The 24,722-nt window shown below is 36.7% G+C and overlaps 1 protein-coding gene across 2 annotated transcripts in view; it reads left to right on the forward strand.

Moving 5' to 3' along the window:
* Window positions 1-596: 596 nt before the first annotated feature.
* Window positions 597-24,722, forward strand: part of LOC141405144 (uncharacterized) — a 136,414-nt gene continuing 112,288 nt past the window's right edge. Inside the window, exons 1-2 of one of the 2 annotated variants that reach the window (XM_073989176.1) lie at window positions 597-817; window positions 883-952. In XM_073989176.1, the coding sequence (XP_073845277.1) occupies window positions 758-817; window positions 883-952 (130 nt within the window). In that variant the 5' untranslated portion in view covers window positions 597-757. Of the gene's footprint in view, window positions 818-882; window positions 953-17,282; window positions 17,517-17,595; window positions 17,708-24,722 lie in introns of those variants that run through there. The other variant, XM_073989173.1, reaches the window with a different exon arrangement.

Here is a 24,722-nt window from a genome sequence, read left to right on the forward strand (position 1 = left end):
GTCAATCATCAAGCCACATCTTGTTATTAAAATTTCCATACATACATGTTTTATATCAATTCAAATAAAAAAAATTTGGTGACATATGAATAACCCGCATAAAATGTACATATGTATCCGGAACTAATAATAATAACTCTCACTACATAATAGTTGACAATTTTAATACGCACAACGTCAATAATTTTTTCCGTTCGGTTTTGAGGAAATAATTGCCTATAACTTGTTCATCCATCCATTCGTATTGACAACAAAGTATTCGAATGACTGTCAGTCAGTTAATAGATGAAACAGCTGAAGAGGGTTGCTTATCATATTTTAACCACTTCCAATATTAACTGAATTAGTTATCTGGTTAACGGTAAGTATTGGCTGTTTTTTTGTTTATTCCTCTTTTTCTAGCTATTCATTAATCGGCGGCTATCGGGCCAATGTGTGAATGCGAAGAGTATCCTCGGGGATAAAAGGGGACTTTAGACAGAAAAAAAACCGGCAACAATAACAACAACAAACTACTTCTTGATAAGATTATACGCACTTGAACACAAACATCATCGCCACCAGAACCCAAACAAATCAAGCAACCACTCAATTCCAGTTACAATTTTTATTTCGAATTCGAAGCATTTGTTTTGAAATACGAAAACATACAAAAAAAACTACCGGAAAAGAAAGAAAATAAATAAAAACTATAATACATAAATAATAAAATCATATAAAATAAACACTTCTAACTACTTTCCCCAAGTTTACTACAATGGTTCTCAGTTTAGTCTATTACATATTTTTGATCTTGGCCATTTCAATGCTCCTGAGGGTAAAACCACCTTTTTTCTAGTAGAGTATCATAAACTGTCATTAATTGTGTTTTTGTTTTCACAGATTTTTATCCGAATATTATGTTTAGCTCCAGCCCTTAACGAAGAAGCACAACGTGAAACTTCTGTCAGTGGTAAGTCGAATTTAAAATAGCTTAGCATTCCGAAAAAGTTTGGTTGCAGAAATTTTGAAGTCTACCAAATAAAACAGACAGTGAGTGCTGCGCTACTGTATTTATTTTTGGCCACCGCACACTTTTTTAAATCATGACTGATAAGACCAGCAAATGGGCCAGCAATACTATGGCAATATGTTTATTGTTATTGTTTGATGGGCATAAACAATAGGTGTGTTCGTTTAGTCAATAATTTAAAACGATTAGTAACAAGTAAGAACTGTGTTAAAATCGGCCGGGCCTGGTCTCCACCACGAGTTGTATTGAAATATGTAAAATGGAAAAAATCGTTTCCTTGATTTATGAAAGCACTAAACTGTTCGCAAGACTTATTCCTAAGACAAGTGGAACATGCTAACTGAGGTCTATCAATTTCTTTTAACTTTGATACGACCAAAAATGTGCCTCATCGAAACAACGGTTTTAGACTCCAAGTATGTTTGGACGAAATTCGTTTCAGACAATGTAACGTGGTTTCCTCGACTGCTGGGGTAGCTCCAGTCGTGTCCAGGTCCAAGGACCCACTAAACCTTACGAAATAAAAGACCAGTGTTTTCCCTTTTTTGGGTTTAAATCGGATGTATATTGATACAAATACAAGTAAGCACGGTGCGCCTTAACTAAATTTAAATGAAAGGTGCTTACACCTGGGAAGTTTTTGCGGTTTCTGAAACTACAATATTCATAGATGCGGAAAATAAAAAAAAAAAAAATAACAAGAAATCGCCGGAGGGATTTTCAAATAAATCGCGGCAAAAGTTCACATTTTTAGTGCTTTTTTAGGTTTTCACGATTTTGCTTGGAAACCGCTAGACCTATCGAAATGGAATTAAAGAAAATGTTGTAGCAATGACAATTCTCTACAAGATTGACCCAAATGGTATTTTCGTAGGTTTTACCATTTTTGAGATATAGAAGTTTAAATTGGGACAATGTACTGACTGTATGGCCCCCCATAAAACAATGTCATGCAGGGTGCACCTTAACTAACTTTGAATGAAAACCGCTTACACCTGGGAAGTTTTCGCAGATTCTGAAACAGCAATGTTTATAGATGAGAAAAATTCAAAAACAAGAAAAAATCGCTGGAGGGATTTTTAAATAAATCGCGGTCAGACTTCACATTTTTAGATTTATTTTAGGTTTTTGCGATTTTGCTTCGAAACCGCAAGTCCTATCGAAATGGGCAGAAAAAAAATTTTGTAGCTGTGAGAATTCTCCAGAGGATTGACGGTTATGATTTGTTTCTAGGGCTTACCATTTTTGAGATATAACAGTTCAGGTCACATTTTTAGGTTTTTTGATAGGTTTTCACGATTTGTTTGAAAACGGTAAGTCTTATCGAAATGGGACTAGAGAAAATCTTATAGCTGCTGAAATTCTCTATAAGATTGATTTTCGCAGTGTTTCCTAGGTTGTACCGTTTTTGAGACATATAAGTTTAAGTTGGGAAACTGCAGTCATGACCTAGTTTTATAACAAGACGATACAATCAGTAAATTGTCAAAATTTGAACTTCTATATCTCAAAAATGGTAATACCTACGAAAACATCATAAAGAACAATCTTGTAGAGAATTTCCACTGCTACAACACTTTCTCTAATCCCATTTCGATAGGGCTTACGGTTTATAAGGAAAATCGTGAAAACCTAAAAAAGCCCTAAAAATGTGTACTTTGACGGCGATTTTTTGTTTTTCTGATTTTTCTCATCTATGAACATTGTAGTTTCAGAAACCGCAACAACTTCCCAGGTATAAGGACCTTTCATTTAAATTTAATTAAGTCGCACCGTGTAAGTTCTACTTCACTGAAATGCGAAATTATTACTTTGACCCTTCTTCAGAGGTGAGAATGATGATAGGAAAGATGCCGACCAACTCAAATGATTGCTGATGATTTATAGGTTATCGGGAACTGTAGCGCTTCTATGCGTCGTGTGACGACAATTCGCTGATGTTCGGCAACTCGGCCGATGTTATTCGGAACGAAGATTGGAAATGACGAAGTTGGTTGATAACGATAGTTAGTGTAGAATGGGCTCTACGATGATCGGGAACGACAACTTTGGTTGAGGCTGCTATTCGGTGGTGATGTTGTTGTTGTAGCAACGCATATATGTTCGTTCATGTTTTATTTCAGTTATCAAGTTCCTCTGTATCCAGACTCAAGAATTCTGCAACCTGGACTGGTTGCGTCCATAAAGAATGAGGAGATAGGTGAGTGGAGTCAGCTGGGCAGTTGAATAAATGCAGAGTATCGTGTGGTCCCAATCCACATGCTGGGCATATGTTGGGTATCGTGGCGTCAATTCTGGCCCAATACGAATTACGTGACAGGAATGCTCACTGCGGTAACACCCAAGCAAGTACTGCATCGACAACATCTTATGTGCTGACGCACCGGAAAACCTTCGCCTCCTCATGAAGATGAGAACCTTGTTGCTACTTCTGATCTTATTGCAAATAGCTGTGGCATGCGCGGACGACTTGAACATGCTATCGAACGTTACACCCAGTATTTTAGGGTAGTTAGTGGTCGGAATCAGTGCACCATCGACCAATATGTTCAGTGGGAGCCTCATCTCAGCCGTCCATGTGGTGAACAGCGTGGCTGTGGATTTGGCGGCGGATATTTTCATAGTCCTCAGTTGGAAGAACTGCACTGGGTCAGCTATGTGGACATTTAACCTATCACATGTGTCATCGACGATAGGACCCGACGCCAAGATCGTACAATCATCCGCATACATCACGATCTCTATGCCGTCTGGAGGGTGTGGAATTTCAGAAAGGTAGAGGTTAAACAGTTCCGGAGATATCACCCCTCATTGGGGAACTCCCTGTTTCACTCTATGGGTTTTGGACTTCTTGTTTCTGAATTCTACAAACGACTGGCGTCCACACATATAGTTGATTACCCAACGTTTCAAACATGACTGGAGATTAGTTTTCTCTATATCCTCGAACAGATTGGCATGGTTGACGGTATCGAAGGCCTTCGATAGGTCAAGAGCCACCATGACTGTTCGGTCGCACGGCCTTTTCTGGTTCAGTCCTCTACTGATATGTGTGGATATGGCGTCTAATGCTGTTGTAGTACTATGTAGTATTATGTGTTTATTCGGTGGTGATCGGGAACCACGAAACGGCGAAGGATACGATTCGGTGGTGATCAACATGTGTTGATTGTTGATTTCCGGAACTCGGCTATCGACGAGTGGATACGGTGTTTGTAATACTAGCTAGCACTACAGCTATGATCTCGTACATACTACTAAGTATTACTAGAAACAGGGAACCCAGGTCCTGTGAGGGACAGTATACCGCAGTTTCAGTATGAGAGGGGAAGCCGAAGCTTCCGTGGGGGACGGAAAGTCGAAGTCTCCGTGTGGGACAGAAAGCCGAAGTCTCTGCGGGGGACAGAAAGCCGAAGTGTCTGTGGGGGACGGAAAGTCGAAATCTCCGTGTGAGACAGAAAACCGAAGTGTCTGTGTGGATCAGGAAACCGAAGTCTCTGTGTGGGACAGTAAACAAAATTCATTGAGTGCAATTTGTTAAGGGGCAGCCACAATGGGTAGTCCCGTCCAAAATTTGCAAACGCAACAAGCCAACCAAGAATACATTGGTGCATAACAAATCCCAGCAGTAGCAAGCTGACCCCAAGAGCAAAAACCGAAATACTAAAGGCTTAGTTTGTATGAAGTGAATGCGAATTATCCGCTTCCCTTACAGTGAGCAAATGACTCTACTGCACGACTGAAGTAGATGGATGCGTTGTTGAATGCACTGCTGCTACGATCGTATGGACAGTGGTTGTATGCATGTGCGCCTGTCTTACTGCCGCCACGATGCTACGGGAACACCATTAGTGTTGTTGTAATGTACGTGACATTTATCGCGTTACAACAATTTGTAGTCGATTTAGCCATGCCTGTCCGTCTGTTTGATGCGCACGATAACTCTCAAACGGATCAACCGATTCGAACCAAATTTTAAGTATCATCATATTTTGTTCAAACAGTTTACATTCGAAGTTGGGCGCCATATCGGTCCACTCCTTCGGATACCTCCCCAACAAAAGTTCATTTTCTGGTTCAATCTTTGCACATCGTATTATTTCTTCCACATATAGATCGTGTCCACATTCGAGGACTATATCGGTCCACACCTTCGGTACCTCCCACACAAAATTCAGATAAAGTGAAGTTTAAGAGCTCCTCTCGGATCGTTTTGAATTTTTTCAGTAGATTGTCCTTGCGGCTCCCTTTAAGACAGTAAATTTTTTTTCTTGCGCAAGTCCATACTTCCTGAGATAATGGCTTACAATCTCCAAGAAACCCTGACGGCACCAACCAAAATGGCAAATCCGCAAAATAATTCTCGCATGGAGTTTCTGTTTGGTGCAGACTTTGCACATCGTATTATTTCATCCAGTCATGCATCAGGTTGGAGTATGAAATATATCGGTCCAATCCTTTGGGTACTTCCCACACAAAATTCGGAAAAAGTTAAGTTTAAGAGCTCCTCTCGCATCATGGTTTGGTTTTGTTTTTTTTTTGGTCAGTGGTTGCGGGTATATCTCCGTCAACACAGCTGACTGATACATTCTTACTTATTTGAGAATAAAATATGCACAAAATGTCTAAAAACAAGTAAAAAAGTATCAGTCGGTTTTGCCGACAGAGATATACCCTCAGCCTGTGTTTTTTTCTAAAAAAAAAAAATGTATGGGCGTATGAACCGACAGAAATATGAATTAAAGCTCAAACATTTGGGGATATCGATAGATAGGGCTTTTGTACCATACTAGCCTACGAAAAGCATAATATCGTGCCACGAGGAAAACCTTCGGTAAAAAATTCGAAATGATCCTCGAACAGACCATTAACTACACAAATATGTTGAACATTTGTATGGCTGGTACACCAAGTATTGGACCTTTAGGGCCCACATTCGAACATAAACTAAGCTTGGACAATATATATTTCGAAATCGAAAATTTTGACCAAATCGGTTGCTGCGTTTGTGAGATATTGCGCTTATCATATATACATATGGTGTCATAGGGGGTTTTTACTCCTTTCGGGCTGTTTTCTCAAGAAGTATGGACTTGCCCTAAAAAAACTTTAACTGCCGTAATTGAGACAGAGAATGCAAGATGCTTCAACAAAAATCAAAATGATTGGGTAGCAGGTCTTAAAGTGAATTTATCCAAAATTGTGTGTTGGAGGTACCCGAAGGATTGAACATAGTCCATATTCGAACCTGATCTATATCTGGTAAATATATTAGGATGTGTAAAGTATGGACCAAATCGGTCACTCCCATCCAGAGTTATCGTGCGCACAATTTTTTCCGAATTTTTTTGAACTTGAAGGGGTGGACCGATATGGTTTATCTTCGAACTTACACTAAGTTTGCACGAAATATTACGAAGGCCACATTTTTGGACCGAATCGGTAGATCCGTTCGAGAGTTATCTTGCGCTCCAACCACTAAACACGGTGTCATAGTGTTTTTTTTTTTTTTTTGTATCTTTAAGGCTATTTTCTCAGGAAGTATGGACTTGTCACTGATGAAACTTGTACCGTCGTATGGGGGACAGTGAATACAAGTTGCTACAACAAATATCAAAGCGATTCGAGAGCAGGTCCTAAAATGGACTTTTCCGAAATTTTGTGTGGACCGATTGAGTCCGTATGGGAACCTCATATAAGTCTGGTAGGAATTTAGCGATTTGCAAGGTATCGACCAAATGCGTTACTTCCTTCAAGAGTTATCGAGCGCCAACCTAGGTGAAAGCAGAGTCAGGGAGCTGAAAGTTAACAGGTTGGTCGCTAAGCATATGCGGAACAAGTGGTTAAATCATCTGAATAGTTGCAATATTGGAGCCAGAATAATAAATGGTGGGCAACGGTTAAGTCACTCTCGAACCCTAGAAAGAAGAAAGATAGGAACTCAGTCACATTTAGCGACGTTACGCTGACTGACCCGAGTGACAGGGTGAAGAGAAGAGTACTACGTCGCATTAAATCTCTTCCTGTTGATGATAAACGACCACAATTTACATTAGATGATGTTCCGAATGTCATCAGGAACGCTAAATCATCCGAAACGTTGGCCCTTATGAAATCTCCATGGTAATGCTGAAACAGTTGGATGCACCGGGAGTCGTGTATCGCACTACAGTTTTCAAGCTGTCGCTAGATAAACACATCGTTCCCGAAGTCTGGAAAAGGGGCAGAGTGGTCCCGGTTCTGAAGTCAGGCAAGGATGCTAACAACGGTGAATCGTACACATCAATTTTGCTTTTGTCGCCCGTAACAAAGATCCTTGAGGATTAAATCCAGCATCAGAAATAGCTTTTCAGTTGCCGCTCATCAGCATGGATCCTGTAAGCAGCACAGCACGACAACAGCGCCATCTCCACATATATTATCAATCTACACTGTTTGAGGACATTGAGCAGACAACCCTCTGGCAAAGTTTAAAACGTACGTTATGTGTGTGTGTACGCAGTCGTACGCCGAATTCAGGAAGAAGAAGACCAAACCCCTTAGTGTGAAACAGAAAGTTTCCAAAGGTGAGGTGACATCTCTGGAACTGTTTAACCTCTTCCTCTCCTGTAGTCCTCCCACTCCAGACGGCATTGAAATCGTTACTTATCTCGGCGTCAGATACCGTTCCTGATGTCATTTATGAAAGGCTGAACTCCTATTTGACTGATCGTACCTTACCTTTTCCAAGCGAGGAATATGCAAATATCCGCCAATAAATCTACGACCACAACAGAGAACAGAGTTGAATGTCATAGTTAATGGTAGCGGAATTCCGACCACAAACTACCCCAACATTTTAGGAGTCATATTCGACAGCATATTCATGTCGTTCGCGAATGCCACAGCTATCTGCGACAAGCTGATAAAAAAAGCCTTTTTCACATATAAAGCGATAGGTCGGTCTGTGGTAAGCTATGAGGCGCCAGTATGGTCTGCTAATATACATAAGTGCAACGCGATGGAAAATAATCAAATCTGCCACAATGCCGTTCTGAGAACAGCAACAAGATGCCTCCTCATCTTTCTGTGGACCATCTTCATACAGGGGGTCACAGTCAAAAGTATCCACCTCAGTTTCTTTCATTAAAACTGCGATTGCGAAGAGTAAATTAATGAAAATAATTTTTTTATTTTTTATATTTTTACATTATTGTCTTAACTTAAAATTAATAAAATAAAATTAGCAAAAATCAGGTAAATTTAGATAAACATAAAAATCAGGTAAATTTTGATAAAGAATTATTGAGAACTTTATTTAGAAGATTGTTGCAAAATGTTACTTGGTTCAACTACCAATAGTTTAGCCGATAATGACCAGAATTTCAGCAATTATATAAAATTTTCTATATTTTATTGATTTTGATGCCCAGATGGAGTTTTTCTTATGTTTGTTTTTCAAAAGATAAGTTCTACTAGTTTAGGGCTACAATATTGCTAAAGACAGCAAGGCCAAATTCCTATTCGTTTCTGCGACAAAGGTCTGATAAATGCAAAAAAGTGTAGATTTAGCCCGGTTTAGATGAGGCCATAAAATCCGAACTGGATCTGACAGGACAAAACCCTACTAGGGTTTGTGTAGTCTAAATATGTACTTTCAAAAATGCATACTAGAAGTTGTTTGCATTTTCAGTGTTGCATAGTGTAATACAAGCCAATTTTGTTGAAACGCATATAAGTGCATCGTCAGTACAACTCAAAAAAAATGGAGAATATGCTTCTTTCTCTGTGAGACCCCCATCAACCCCCAACATTTCGTGAGGATCCGATCAAAATTCCGAACTGAAGTGTGATTGCTCCAAAAATTAAAAAAGAGATGCATTACCGGCTATTGCGATATTTCTGTTGTTTGACCACCTACTTCACATCATTGCAAAGGTGATATTTTCTACTTCCCATGCCAGGTTTTGCTTTCGATATACCTCTTCCAGAAGAGAGATATTCGCTTTGAAATAAAACGTTTGCATGATTTTAAAGATGTGATATTCTACTTTCATAGTCAGACTTTGTTTTTGGAAGGTCCTCAACCAAAGCTGTCATATTCGTCATTATTATTAAAATCGCAAAAATGAAAAGTTGGGTTCTATTAGTGGCTATTGCGATATTTTCGTTGTTTGACCACATACGACCACCTACGTTACATCGTTGCGAAGGTGCTATTTTCTACATTCACAGGGACGTACGCAGGGGAGGGCCAGGATGAGAAAAATCAAAAAACAAAAAAGTCGCCGCAGCGCTTTTTAAATAAATCGCGGTCAAAGTTCAAATTTTTGGTGTTTTTCAGGTTTTGATGATTCTGCTGGGAAACCGCAAGCCATATCAAAATGGAAATAAAGAAAATGTTGTAGCATTTGTATCATTACAAGGTTGACCTTTATGATATTTTCGTAGGTTTCAATTTACTGACTGTATCGTCTCCTTATAAAACATTGTCATGACTGCAATTTCCTATCTTAAATTTATATATCTCAAAAATGGTACAACCTAGGAAAAATTACGAAAGCCAATCTTGTAGAGAATTTTCGCAGCTATAAGATTTTCTCTAGTCCCATTTCGATAAGACTTACCGTTTTCATGCAAATCGCGAAAACCTAACAAACAAGTAAAAAAGTATCAGTCGGCTTTGCCGACAGAGCTATACCCTCAGCCTGTATATATTGAAACAATTTTTTGCCAAAAAACGTATGTATGTATTTAGGGGTTTTTATAAATTTTGGGAATTTGAACCGACAAAAATGTTCATTAGCATAAGGGATCAAAAGTCTTGCGGAGGAGATACTAAAAGGAATGGATCTACATTGACCATTATGGAAGTGGATCTTCAGCCACTACATATGGTGCCATATGGTGTTTTTGCACACTTCGGGATGTTTACTCAAGAAGTATGGACTTGCCCCTGAAAAAACGTTTACCATCGTAATTGAGGCATCGAATGCAAGTTGCTTCAACAAAAATCAAAGTGATTCGATAGCAGGTCTTAAAGTGAACTTATCCGAAATTTTGTGTGGGAGGTACCGGATGGATTGGACAAATATAGTCCATATTTTAACCTGATCTATATCTAGTAGATATATTAGGATGTGTATAGTATGTACCAATCAGGGACGTACGCAGGATTTCATTTCGGGGGGGGCCCAACTTGACCAAAAATCATGAAAATTAAAAATGTTGTGTTTCGTTACGTAAAGCTATTTTAAAGGGGTTTTAATTGATTTTATGTATATTCAATATTTCCACAAAGTATATACATTCAAAAGAGAGAGATCACAATATTTTAGATACAAGATTGAAATTTGGAACTGATTATAATATATTAGTCCTTGGATGAACCATATCAGACCACGTTCGGCATAGTTTCCTCACAAAAGATTTAACCAAATTCTCCAACAGAACTGAAGCAATAACTAAAAAATCTTTCAAATTAATATTACCCATATAGATGTACGTTTTGGTGTATCCCAGAATTTTCAACCACATTAGCTCTTATTTGACATTTTGGGTTCTAAATCCCGCAGCGAATAGCGTTCGAAGCATTTTCTATATTCGAGGCTATTGGCATAGTTTTTAAAAATATCGTCAGTAATATGGATTTTGGAAATCATTTTGTTGGGAGAATTTCCATGCAAAAAGTGGTGAAAATAGATCCACGTTCGAACGCAGGGATTGCATTCGCGAATATGTCGAATAGATATATACATTTTTTGGAGGATATAAACAGTTCGATCTGAACATAACGCCGTTTCTTCTTTATCACACACTAACTTCAGTGCCATTAAAAAAGTTTTGTATTACTGTAAGAAAATAATATTCTTTAAGTGCATAAAAACACCAAAACTTTACTATTTTACCAGAAGTGATAGAGTCCGTGAAAGCCAACTAATAATTCAGAAAATTACATTAATAAAAGAAAAAAATATCAGGAGCCGGGCTATGCAATCTACGACTCATAGACTCCGAATCCCACTCGCAGTACTGTTTGAGAATACGCAAACACATGGAAAAAATATCTCTCAAAAAAGATCGGCAACGGCTAAATCCTGAAAAAATAGCTTAAGACGAAAAACTCCATCCATTTTTCCATTTCTATCTTAATTGTACGACTAGATGTTTATGGACTCGATGACCTTAAAAACTTTCCAACGACCAATCACATCTGTCGGTACAGCGGAGACAAACTTATGAAAATTCATAACTTTTCATTTCTGTAAAACAAGTAAAAAGTAACAATCGGGTTTGCCTACAGCCTGTGTGAGTTGAGACTTTTATATATAGACAGATCGAATATGGGCAAGATAGCTAATTTTTTCTATGAATTGTATAGCGAAGAAGTTTCAGAATTTAATATGTACGTTATTTTAGGAAGTTTCGGTCAAATCGGATAATTGAAATTTTGTGTTGGAGGTATCTGAAGGAGTAAATCGATATAATCCACATTCGAACCTACTCTAGGTCTCGAAAAAATCGGATTGGACTTTGCTCAAGATTTTAGGGAAACATTTTGAAGTCTGATGTCCAAAGGAAGTTGGACAAAATATTGCGAGATCCAAAATTTGGACCAAATCTGTTAATCTGTTCGAGAGTTATAATGGGCACGAGCCAGACAGACGGACAAACTGGGATAAATCGGCTCCAAATTGTTTGACGCGTGTTTCGTCCAAACATATGATTAGTCTAAGAACATAATTTCGATGAGGTTCATTTTTATCGTTAGCCTAATGGTTGCGGGTTCAATATCACGGTGCTCTTGAACCAACGTTAAATGAATGGAGCTTACAACTGGGAAGTTTTTGTGGATTCTGAAACAGCAATGTTCATAGATGAGAAAAATCCCAAAACAAGAAAAAATCGATGGAGGGAATTTTAAATAAGTTCACATTTTTAGGTTTATTTTAGGTTTTCGCGATTTTGCTGGGAAACCACAACTCCTATCGAAATGGGGCTAAAGAAAATGTTGTAACTTTGAAAATTTGTTTGATTTGTTCCTAGGTTTCACCATTTTTGAGATGTAGAAGTTCAGGTCACATTTTTAGGGTTTTTTGTTAGGTTTTCACGATTTGCTTCAAAACAGTAAGTCTTGTCGAAATGGGACTACAGAAAATCGTATAGCTGTGAAAATTCTTTACAAGATGGGGATTCGTAACTTTTTTACTCGGTTGTGCCATTTTTGAGATATACATATAAGCTTAAGTTGGGAAATTGTAGTCCTGACATTGTTTTATAAGGAGACGATACAGTCAGTGAAGTGTTTAAATTTGAACTTCTATATCTGAGAAATGGTAAAACCTACGAAAATATCATATAAGAACAATATTGTAGAGAATTTTCACTGCTATAACATTTTCTTTAGTTCCATTTTGATAGGGCATGTGGTTTCCCAGCAAAACCGTCAAAACCAAAAAAACCCTAAAAATGCAATTTTTTGTTTTTTGATTTTCTTCTTTCATTTAAAGTTGGTTCAAGAGCACCGTAATATACAATATAAAATAACAGCAGATTTTAATACAATACCATATAACGAAAGTTTGAGCATTAATTTCGTTTACTGTAGTTTTCAGCTACTGATAGGACAAAAAATTCAGATGGGCACGCTATTTATAGCAGATATTATCACTTTATTATGCACAACAATACATTTTTCTCCATTATTTTATCCCACTGTTTAGCAACAAGTTTATATAAAATAGGAATACAACATTTTTATTAAGGCAGTAAAACAATTTTCTAACTGCTTTTCGAGATATACTCCACGGAAAACCCTTGATATGTCGTATATATTGTCCAATAGACATTTCATTTTATGTACTTCTAATCCGCACAATACTGAATTTGTAAATATTTTGAATACAAAATAAGTTAAAAACCTCAAGACCTTTATATTTATTACAGAACTCCAAAACACTGGCATGGCAGTTCCAGTTTCAATGGAACTTTCTCTAAAAAGAGTATTCAAACAAAAAAATTTAAATATTTCTTAGAAAACTTGATGACAAAGTACATTTTCAGTACAGAATCTTCAGAACAATATCAGTTATCATTTGAAATTTTAAAAACAAAATATATTTTATAGCATAAATGGTAATAATTTGATAAGTAGCTCAAAAAATTTTAGTCGACCAAACCATTTCGGGGGGGCACGGGCCCCCAGTGCCCCCCCCCCCCCTGCGTACGTCCCTGGTACCAATTCGGCCACTCCCTTTAAGAGTTACCGTATGAAAAAATTGTTCGAACATTTTTGAACTTTTGTGGGGGAGGTACATGAAAGAGTGGACCTATATGGCTTATCTTCAAACTTAGACTATTTTTGGACAAAATATTACTAAGGCCAAATTTTGGACCGAATCGGCAGATCCTTTCTAGAGTTATTTTGCGCTCCAACCACCTCACACGGTGTCATAGGGGTTTTTTACAACTTTCAGGCTATTTTCTCAGGATGTATGGATTTGCCCCTAATGAAACTTGTACCGTCGTATGGAGGGCAGTGAATACAAGTTGCTAAAACAAAAATCATAGTGATTCGAGAGATGGCCCTAAACTGAACTTTTCCGAAATTTTGTGTGGGAGGTACTCGAAGGAGTGGGCCGAATGAGGCCATATTAGAACCTCATCTTCCTCTTGTAGAATGTTTACGATATACAAAGTATGGACCAAATCGGTTACTCCCTTCAAGAGTTATGGTGCGGACAAATTTTCCGAACAATTTTGAACTTTTGTGGGGGAGGTACCTGAAGGAGTGGACCGATATGTCCCATCTTCGAACTTAAATCAAATCTGGACAAAATATTTTGATACCCAAAATTTGAACCGAATCGATTGATCCGCTCGAGAGTTGTCGTGCGCACCAGCCAGCCAGACAGACAGACGGACGGACATTGCTAGATCGACTCAAAATTGTCTGAAATGGATATCGTACAAACATACTTGGGGTCTAAAACCATTATTTCGATGAGGCACATTTTTGGTCGTATCAAAGTGTAAATACCCTCTTTAGCCTAAAGGCTGAGGGTATAAAAACATAAAAATGTGACCTGAACTTCTATATCACAAAAATGGTACAGCCAAGGAACAAATCAAACAGATTTTCACAGCTACAACATTTTCTTTAGCCTCATTTCGATAAGACTTGCGGTTTCCAAGCAAAATCGCGAAAACCTAAAGTAAACCTTAAAACTTTGACCGTGATTTATTTAAAATCCCTCCAGCGATTATTTCTTATTTTTGGATTTTTCTCATCTATAAACATTGCTGAATCCGCAGAAATTCCCAGTCGTAAGTTCCTTTCATTTAAAGGTGGTTCAAGAGCGTCGTGATATTGTACCCTCAGCCGTTAGGCTAACGATAAAAATGTACCTCAACGAAATAATGTTTTGATGAAAACCGCGTCAAACAATTTGGAGTCGATTTACTCCAGTTCATCCGTCTGTCTGGCTCGAGCGTATTATAACTCTCGAACAGATCAACAGATTTGGTCCAAATTTTTGGTTCCACTTCAAAATGTTTTCCTAAAATCTTGAGCACAATAACTCTCGAAAGTCCAAAGCGATTTTTTCGAGACATAGATTAGGTTCGAATATGGATTATATCGATTCACTCCTTCAGGTACCTCCAACACAAAATTTCTATTATCCGATTTGACCGAAACTTTGAACATCCTAAAATTACTTCCTAACATACATATATCAAGTACAAAGAGGGAGTATATGTGGGACAACATCTTCGGATACATCCCTCACAAAAGTTTAACATAAGTGTAGTTTAAGGCCTATTCGAGGAGTCATTGCACATTTTGAACAATGGTACTCCTTGCGGTCTTGTTTAGAGCGATATTATATTTTTCGTGGGTAAGTCCATGGTTATGTCAGGATTGGTCCAAAAACTCTAAATCTTACGGCGACCAACTAAATTGACCATAAAAGGAATGACTTTCAAAATTAAGACCACTTCCAAAATGGACTATACCAGTAGATTCTTTCAGGTATCTTCTGTACAAAAGTGCAAAACATTTGCGCTTTCATTAAGTCAAATTTTTGAGCACAACATACGCATTTACCCGCAACGCCAACAATCGTGAAATTGTATACCCCAAATATTATCAATATTATCTGAAACTTCCTGGCTATACAATTTATAGAAAAAAATTTGGCTGTAGCCTGTATTCGATTTGATATAAAAGTCTCAGCTCACACAGGCTGAGGGTATATCTCTGTCGGCAAACACGGCTGTCACTATTTTAACTGTTTTCCAGAAAACAAAAGTTATGAATTTTCATAAGTTTGCCTCTGCTGTGCCGCAGAAGTGATTGGTCTTTGGAAAGTTTTTAATGCCATCGAGTCCATAAACATCTAGTCGTACAATTACAATCACACAGGCTGAGGGTATATCTCTGTCGGCAAACACGGCTGTCACTATTTTAACTGTTTTCCAGAAAACAAAAGTTATGAATTTTCATAAGTTTGCCTCTGCTGTGCCGCAGAAGTGATTGGTCTTTGGAAAGTTTTTAATGCCATCGAGTCCATAAACATCTAGTCGTACAATTAAGATAGAAATAAGCGGGAACAACAACCATTGAGGTATCAGATGGAGTTTTTCGACTTCACCTATTTTTCAGGACTCTCAAAAAGTACTGCGAGTTGGATTCGGGGTATATGAGTCTTAGATTGCATCGACGGCTCCTGATAAAAATGTTTTCTTTTTTAATGTAATTTTATGAATTTTTAGTTTGCTTTTACGGACTCTCGCTTCTGCTAAAATAGTAAAGTTTTGGTGTTTTTATATCATTATAGAAAATTATTTTCTTACAATAATACAAAGCTTTTTAATGGTTACTGGTTACTTACCTAAAGAAGAAAATGCGTTATTTTCGGACCGAACTCTTTATATCCTCGAAGCACTATATATCTATATTCGACATATTCTTGAATGAAATCCCTGTATTCGAACGTGGATCTATTTTCACCACATTTTGCTTGGAGGTTCTCCCACCAAAAGGATTTCCAAAATCCATATTACTTACGATATTCTTAAAAAGTATGCTAATTGCCTCGAATTATAGAAAATCTTTCGCAAGCTATTCTCTGCGGGATTTAGAACTCAAAATGCCAAATTAGAGCTAATGTGGGTGAAAAATCTGGGATACACCAAAACGTAAATCTATATGGGTAATATTCATTTGAAATATTTTTTAGTTATTGCTTCAATTCTGTTGGAGAATTTGGTAAAAGTGTTTAAAGTGGGGACTATACCGAACGTTGTCTGATGCGGTTCATTTTCAATTCTATAAATCGAAGGACAAATATTCCAAATTTCAATCTTGTTTATTAAATATTGTGATCTCTCTCTATTGAATGTATGTACTTTGTGGCAATATTGCATATACATAAAATCAACTAAAAAACATTTAAAAAAGCTTTATGTAACGATACACAACATTTTTAATTTTCATGATTTTTGGTCAAGTTGGGCCCACCGAAATGAAATACTGCGTACGTCCCTGTAGCATTAGCAGGTTTTGCTTTTGATATATCCCATAAAGAAGCGGAGATATTCGCTTTGAAATAAAATGTTGACTTTTCCTCCAAATACGTTATTTTCCCATTCCGACCGCTGAATATTATCCGACCATCACCAGAATCAATAGGCTTCTTCCCCTCAGGGACCTTTATCAACACCCAAAATTTGGTGACGAGCGGGTTAAAATTGCGAGCTGTAGCATGATTACAAGGTTTGTATGGACAGACGGACGGACGGACACATAGCCAGATCGACTCAGCTCGTCGATACATTCATTTTGGTATATATGTATAAGTATGGGTCTACGACCATTATTTCGATGCGTTACAAACTTGTTGGTATATTAGAGACATGTAAAATACTAATCCAGAAGACCAGCAAAGCTTTCAATCAGTACCAAGTAGATGTCGACAGCAGTCAAATATAAAATTAAATTTGAATTACTTTGGTTTATTACTATTACTTTTTTGAACAATTTGATTCCCATCTCCGATGCATTGGGGGCTTGTTCCATCTCCAACAATAACGTCAACGTCGCTGTTAACATAATTCTCGAGTATAGGCAGAGCAACGAAACATTCATCGGATTTCTCCAAGTTGCAAACTTCGATAAGATAACATCCATACACTGACTTATCAAGATTCCAATATAAGATACATACCAACACAAACAATAACACATCTACAAACATATCTATACGAATATGTATGTAGATAGCGAATTACTACAATTTTTGCTGTTTCATAGAGAAGAAATATCTTCTTGGCTCATCTTAAATATCTGGCATTTTTATCTAGCTGGTGATTAATTAAAGAACATAAAGTGAACATTTACAACGGAGAAAAGTACTAACAATTCCTAAAATACTATTTGACATAATTTTCCAAAGCAATGACAACTGAAATGTTTATAAGCGATATAATCTATTTAACATTTTTAATGGTGCTTTTATTTATCGTAAGTAGAAGAAGAAGAAGAATTTGCAAACATTTGCCAAGAGAAAGAATTCCAATGCAATTAATATATTTTTTCACAGATAATTTACAAAGGCTTTAAATTTGATGGCGGTGTAAATCTACCCGAGGATCAGCAATTCAATATTACCCGTGATTCGTTGTATTTTAATCGTCATTGTTTTACCCGATCAGGTTTGTTATGATGCTATATACTATTATTTTTGTTACAGTAGATGTACATATATTTACAATTGCCATGTTTGGAGAAGAACAACAAAAAAGTTGTCATACTTCAAGATGTTTCTAGCATCGGCTGATGGCTGGTAGGCCCAGCAAATTATAAAACAAATATCACATTTAATTTTATAATACGCATGATAAGTCCAAAGTTGTGTATTCAATAGGTTATTATACTTGACAGATGTTTGTTTTCTAGGTTAACAAAAATGATCTCATATGTGAGCTGTAATTTACAATAAAAACAACATAATTTGTAGGGGTGTAAGACTTTTATCATTGAAATAATTTTACAATGTCGCAGTGCACAGTGGTCAAAAGTGTAAAATAAAGTTATAAATGAGCACTGAAATTGCACATTCATAAATCAAGAACATAATCACGACAGTAACAAGGACTTTTTAGATCTGACTATTTTTTGCTAAGAATAACCAGAAATATTTGTTGTTGTTCCCTCTCGCAACTTCTTCATGTAACAGTTTGGTAAATACATTGTTGGTGATATAAAATATTTGTCCTATAACCCGAACAAAGAATAAAAAGTAATTTGATATCATCTTCCACTTGTTTCGTCCATAGCACAGTGGTTGAAAAACGTTTTTTCCCGATCAAAAAGGTCAGACACCAATAAACAAACCATAAAAATTAAAAATAACAAAATATTGCTTTAAAAATAAATAAAAAAACAAGTGAGCAAAGGCTATAGTCGGGTAGGGGCCGACTATGTGATACCCTACACCACTACCCATGCGCATAAGCTTTTTACTGGTTAAATTCAAAATATTAAAATTGGGATAGCTTAGCGCCTTTACTCTGAACGTCTTCATTAATACAGGCCAATTTTGTTGAAACGTATTTAAGTGCATCGTCAGTAAACCTCAAATAAAACCAGTAAGGAAAGGATCAAAGTCGGGCGGGGCCGACTATATAATACCCTACACCACTGTGAATATGTAAAATATAAATCGGAGCTATATCCAGATCTTAACCGATTATGATATAATTTGGCACATTTATTTCCAGACCGAATTCAGTCACACATTCCAAATATCATTGAAATCGGACTTATATATCGTGTTTGGAGCTGAAAATACACGAAATCGGCCGAAAATATATATGGGTGCTATATCCAAATCTGAACCGATTTCGATATAATTTGGCACATTTATTTCTAGACTGAATTCGGTCACACATTCCAAATTTCATCGAAATCGGAAATATATAGCGTGTTTGGTACAGAAAATACGTGAAATCGGCCGAAAATATATATGGGAGCTATATCCAAATCGGAACCGATTTCGATATAATTTGGCACACTTATTTCTAGACCGAATTCAGTCAAACATTCCAAATTTCATCAAAATCGGACGTATATAGCGTGTTTGGTGCAGCAAATACGTGAAATCGGGCGAACATATATATGGGAGCTATATCCAAATCTGAACCGATTTCGATATAATTTGGCTCAATTTAAGTAGCGAAATTTCGTGGCCACTGGGAACCACATATGTAAAATTTCAGCTAGTTCAAGCAAAAAATGTGGCTAAGATCCCTAAAATACCTTAAATCGGGAGGTATCGTTATATGGGGACTATACCGAACCGTGGACATATCTTGACAATTTTTAGTGGAGCAATTTCGCGGCCATTGAGAACCTTAAATGTAAAATTTCAGCTAGTTTGGGCAAAAAATGTGGCTAAGATCCATAAAATACCTTAAATCGGTAGGTATCGTTATATGGGGACTATACCGAACCGTGGACCTATCTTGACAATTTTTAGTGGAGCAATTTCGCGGCCATTGGGAACCTCAAATGTAAAATTTCAGCTGGTTTGGGCAACAAATGCGGCTAAGATCCTTAAAATACCTTAAATCGGGAGGTATCGTTATATGGGGGCTATACCAAAACTTGGACCGATATAGCCCATCTTCGAACTTGATCTTCCGAAGGCTAAAAAATGGTATTCCCCAATTTTCAGCGAAATCGGTCAACAAATGCGACCTGTATGTTGCGAACGGACGGACGGACGGACGGACATGCATAAATCGACTCAGAAAGTGATTCTATGTATATCCCTAGAAGGAACTATGGGTCTATCTCGCTTCCTTTTGTATGTTAGATACAAATGCACTAACACATAATACCCCTTACCACATAGTGGTGTAGGGTATAAAAATGGAAAAGTTTGATGTACACCAACCATCAATAGGCTTCTTTCTCTGTGAGCCCCCATCAACCCCCAACATTTCGTGAGGATCCGATCAAAATTCTTAATTAATTAATTGGATCGAGCTAACAAAATTCCGACCTGTAGTGTGATTGCACAAAAAATGGAAAAAGGGATACATTACCGACTATTGCGATATCTCTGTTGTTTGACCGTCTATGACAAACTACTTCACATCGTTGTAAAGGTGATATTTTCTACTTTCCTTGCCAGGTTTTGCTTTCGATATACCTCTTACAGAAGAGAGATATTCGCTTTGAAATAAAACGTTGGCCTTTTCTCCAAAAATGTTTTTCTCAAATTCGTACCCCATAATAATATCCGACAATTACCAAAATCAATATGTTTTATCCTCTGTGGGACCCCCATTAACACCCAAAATTTCGTGACGATGCAATCAAAATTGCGACAAAAAAATTAAAAAAATGGGATGTATAACCGACTATTGCGATATCTCCGTTATTTGGCCACCTACGCCAACCTGCTGCACATCATTGTGAAGATGGGATTTTCTACTTTCATAATCAAACTTTGCTTTTGGAAAGTCCCCAACCAAAGCTGTGATATTCGTCATTATTATTAAAATTGCAAAAAATGAAAAGTTGTGTTCTATTAGCGGCTATTACGATATCTTCGTTGTTTGACCACCTACGACAACCTACGTTACATCGTTGCAAATTTGATATTTTGTACTTTCATTAGCAGGTTTGATATACCCCTTATAGAAGCGGAGATATTCGCTTTGAAATAAAACGTTGACTTTTTCTCCAAATAAGTTGTTTGCCATTCCGACCCCTGAATATTATCCGACCATCACCAAAATCAAAAGGCTTCTTCCTCTGTAAGACCCCCAATAATCCTCAAAATTTGGTGACGATCCGGTCAAAATTGCGACCTGTAGTTTGATTACAAGATTTAGATGGACAGACTGACGGACGGACGGGCACACATAGTCAGATCGACTCAGCTCATCGAGACACTCATTTTGGTATATATAAGTATGGGTCTACGACCATTATTTCGATGCGTTACAAATTTTTTGGGCAAAACCAACTTATAATACCCTCCCCACATAGTGGTGTAGGGTATAAAAATCAACAATATATTTTCGAAAATTTTAAAATGTCACGGTGCTCTTGAAGCTACTTTAAATGGAAGGTGCTTACACCTATATTGTTTTATAAAGTAGCGATACAATCAATACATAGCACATAGGTTTCAATCAGGAAATTTTTGGCCAAAACCCTATTTTTGAAGTTTCGAAATTTTATTTTTTTTTTTTGCACAGAATAATAAAAAACACATCAAGTCATCTAAAAATAATTAGTTTTTGTAATTACCGATAGATGCTGTTAGTTGGAGCAGTGTCAAAGTTGGCACTTAATTGTAAAAAAACAAAAAAAAATTGTTGTAAAATAGATTCTTTTTTTTGTGCTGTGTCGCTGCATAAATATAGAGAAGTGAGTCCAAAGTTATAATGAATCGGGAAGCTGGTGGTGAGTACTTTCATAATATTAAAAAAAGAACTAAAAATTTTGTAAAATTGGAGTAGTAAAATCCCTGTTTATATGTATATTGAAAATTATTTTTTACAAATATTTTTAAAATATATTTAAACTTTTAAAAAAATGTCCAAGTTTGTCCACCTCCAAATTGATTTTGGAAGATAGCTGGGGGTCTGAACTAATAAATTGAGAAATAAATTCTTGCTCAAATTTGCCACAGTTAAAATAAAGTGGATTTTTTTATTTTATGATGGGAAAATTTTTTGTAAATACCTATTGTGACTGTACGTAGTACCCAATTGAAATAGAACGATAATACCCACATCTATCAACCGATTTTTCTTAAAATTCACATTTAAGGGTTTCAGAGTGTAGAAAACAGGTATGTGTAACTTTTTGGAAAATAGGTAAATTTTTTGGCATAGCCCCCACATTAAAGTACCGTCCGATCTTAGATATTTTGTAGATTTTAGCGCACTGTATGACCGATTCGGCTGAAATTTGGTATTTCGACCTCTTGGAAGATATCAATCCTTCGTACCAAATATTATTAACATAGGTCAATGTTTTGGCTTAGACCCCACACAACGGGACCACCGTTCAACAAATTTTGGCTGCTTTTGGTCATTTTGGTCGATAAAACGTAAGAATAACTGTTTGTACACATTTAATATAAATAATAATTAATTTCAATACAAAATGGACGTTGAAATAGTTTTGGCCAGAAAATTTGGATTTGAGACCATTGTGCATAGTTCCAATTTGAACTTCTATATCGCAATAAGGGTTAAACCTAGGAGATTGTCATAAGGGATCAATCTTTAAGAGAATTTACATAGCTACAACATTTTTTTTAGTCTTACTCCTTTCAATTAAAGTTGCTTCAAGAGCACCGTGATTTGTTTGATTTGTTTAAAAATTAAAAAAAAAAATACTCCTTGGGTTTTCATAAAATTCTAGCTCTGTTCCAGAACTAAAAAGTTTTTACAATTTTTACCACTTTTACACATTTTGCGTTCCCGTACACAAAATTTATATGAAAATCGTTTACGACTTTTACAACTTTTACGACTTTTACCACTTTATAAAGTACGGGAACAGGCCATCTTATATTAAAACAAAAATTCAAAGGCCTATAAATACACCATAACAAAAATGTTGAACATAAAGTGGGCCGATAGGGTCCACATTTGAACATAAACTAAGTTTGGACAAAATATTTCGAGATCCAAAGTTTGGACCAAATCGGTTGATCGCTCCGTTTATGAGATAACGCGCATACAATTTTAGCGAATATTTTCGAACTTTTGTGGGGGAGTTGCGGGAAGGAGTGGGCCTTTAAGCACCACCTTCGAATTTCATGTGGTATTCGAAGAAATACGATATGTGGGCCGACGCAGTATTCGGTTCGAGAGTTGTAGTGCGGTACGGTGACTGCTGTAACCACTACACATGCTTGCGGTTGAGGTTGTTCACAGCTTTCGGGTTATTTTCTCAAGAAGTGTGGACTTGTCACTCAAAAATGTTGTACCAATGTAATAGGGGACGATAAGGCCCATCTTAGAGCTTAATTTAACTTTAGGCAAAATATTACGATTGCCAAATCGAATTGGTTTATCTGTTCGATACCGATATATTTGAAAATGATCTATGTCTGGTAGAAATATTACGATGTGCAAAGTATGGACAAATCGGTTAGTTCCTTCGAGACTTATCGTGCGCTCCAGCCAGCCAGCCAGACAAACGGACATGGTTAAATCTACTCCAAATTGTCTGAAATGAATTTCGTTCAAATATAGTTGGGGTCTTAAACCATTATTTTGATGAGGCACATTTTTGGTCGTATGAAAGTGTATATACCCTCGTTAGGGTAAATGCTGAGGGTATAAAGAGGATTGATAAATTTGTTTTGTTTCACATTGTTTTGCGTAAACATAATGAATTTTGTGTGAGAATTTCCACATGTGCAATAAAAAAAACGTCGTTATAGAGAGTATTCGTTAATTGGAAGTTCGCTATAGAGAGGCTATTTTTATTCGTTATAGAGAAAAATTCGTTATAGGGAAGTTTATTATAAAGAAGTTGGAATTTAGCTTAAATCCTCAAAATACTGATAAACGGGAGGTACGTTTTATGGGAGCTATACCAAAACAATGACTTATGTTGGCAATTTTTAGTGCATATGTTTTGAAGTTCGGTCCAAAATGTAGCTAAATGCCTCAAGGTATTCACCGTCCACGCATATTGGTCCATAAATCTTTCGATGAATTTTTCTTTCAAACATACCAAGGTATGCCCCATTTGCTTTAGTAAGTACGGGCAAAATGGGCCTCATCGAAATAATAGTTTTAGACCCCAAGTATGTTTGGACGAAATCTTTTCAGACAATTTAGTCATGGTAGAACAAGAAAAGGTAGCAGCAATACCCAGCTGGCTGAACTGGGTTGTAGTGTTAGTGTCAAATTTCATAAGACATTTTAAGCCTTTACCTAATTAACTGCGTGTTGCGTGTGCGTTCAAAAATACAAAAACAAAATACATGTATTTCAAATTGAAAACAAAAACAAATACATGTATTTTGTTTTTTTGAACGCACACGCAACACCCAGTTAATTAGGTAAAGGCTTTATACATTTATTTATATTTCGATGTACATTAGGGACATATATTTTTTGAGAAAAAAATATATCATTCGGAAAAACCCATTTCCCAGAAAGACTTCTTCATATCAATGATACGTAAGCTCCTCCAAGTTCGAACGATAAGCCGCGCAGTAAATCACCGCTTGTAGAGGCGATACAACGTTTGTTAATATGTGAGGTATTTTGTTAAAATTTAAAAAAATAAAGCCCTAATAAACATGTGCTTCTTTGATTTCTAAAACAAAACATTGAAACAGCTTCTCCTTTTTCTATGAATTTCCAGCGGCCCCAAACTTTTCTGCAAGAATTCTACTTTCTGCGAGAATTTATGCATTTAGTGGAATGATGTGGAAACATAAAAATTGAAAATGTAACGAATTTTCATTCATGTTTTCCAAAATATTCAACCAAATGTGAAAAATTATTAGTTTTTTAAATTCCAATAATTTATGACATTTCCTTGTTTTGTTTACAAATACAACTGGCAGTAACGTTACAAACAAAAACAAATTCCTTTGCAATTTAGTGTTGATTTAGCCATGTCCGTGTCTGGCTGGAGAGCACGATAACTCTGGACCGATTCGGTCCAAAACTT

This window comes from Musca autumnalis, unplaced genomic scaffold, assembly GCF_047663935.1.
Source record: "Musca autumnalis isolate F117 unplaced genomic scaffold, ASM4766393v1 scaffold_5, whole genome shotgun sequence".
Classification (NCBI taxonomy): domain Eukaryota; kingdom Metazoa; phylum Arthropoda; class Insecta; order Diptera; family Muscidae; genus Musca; species Musca autumnalis.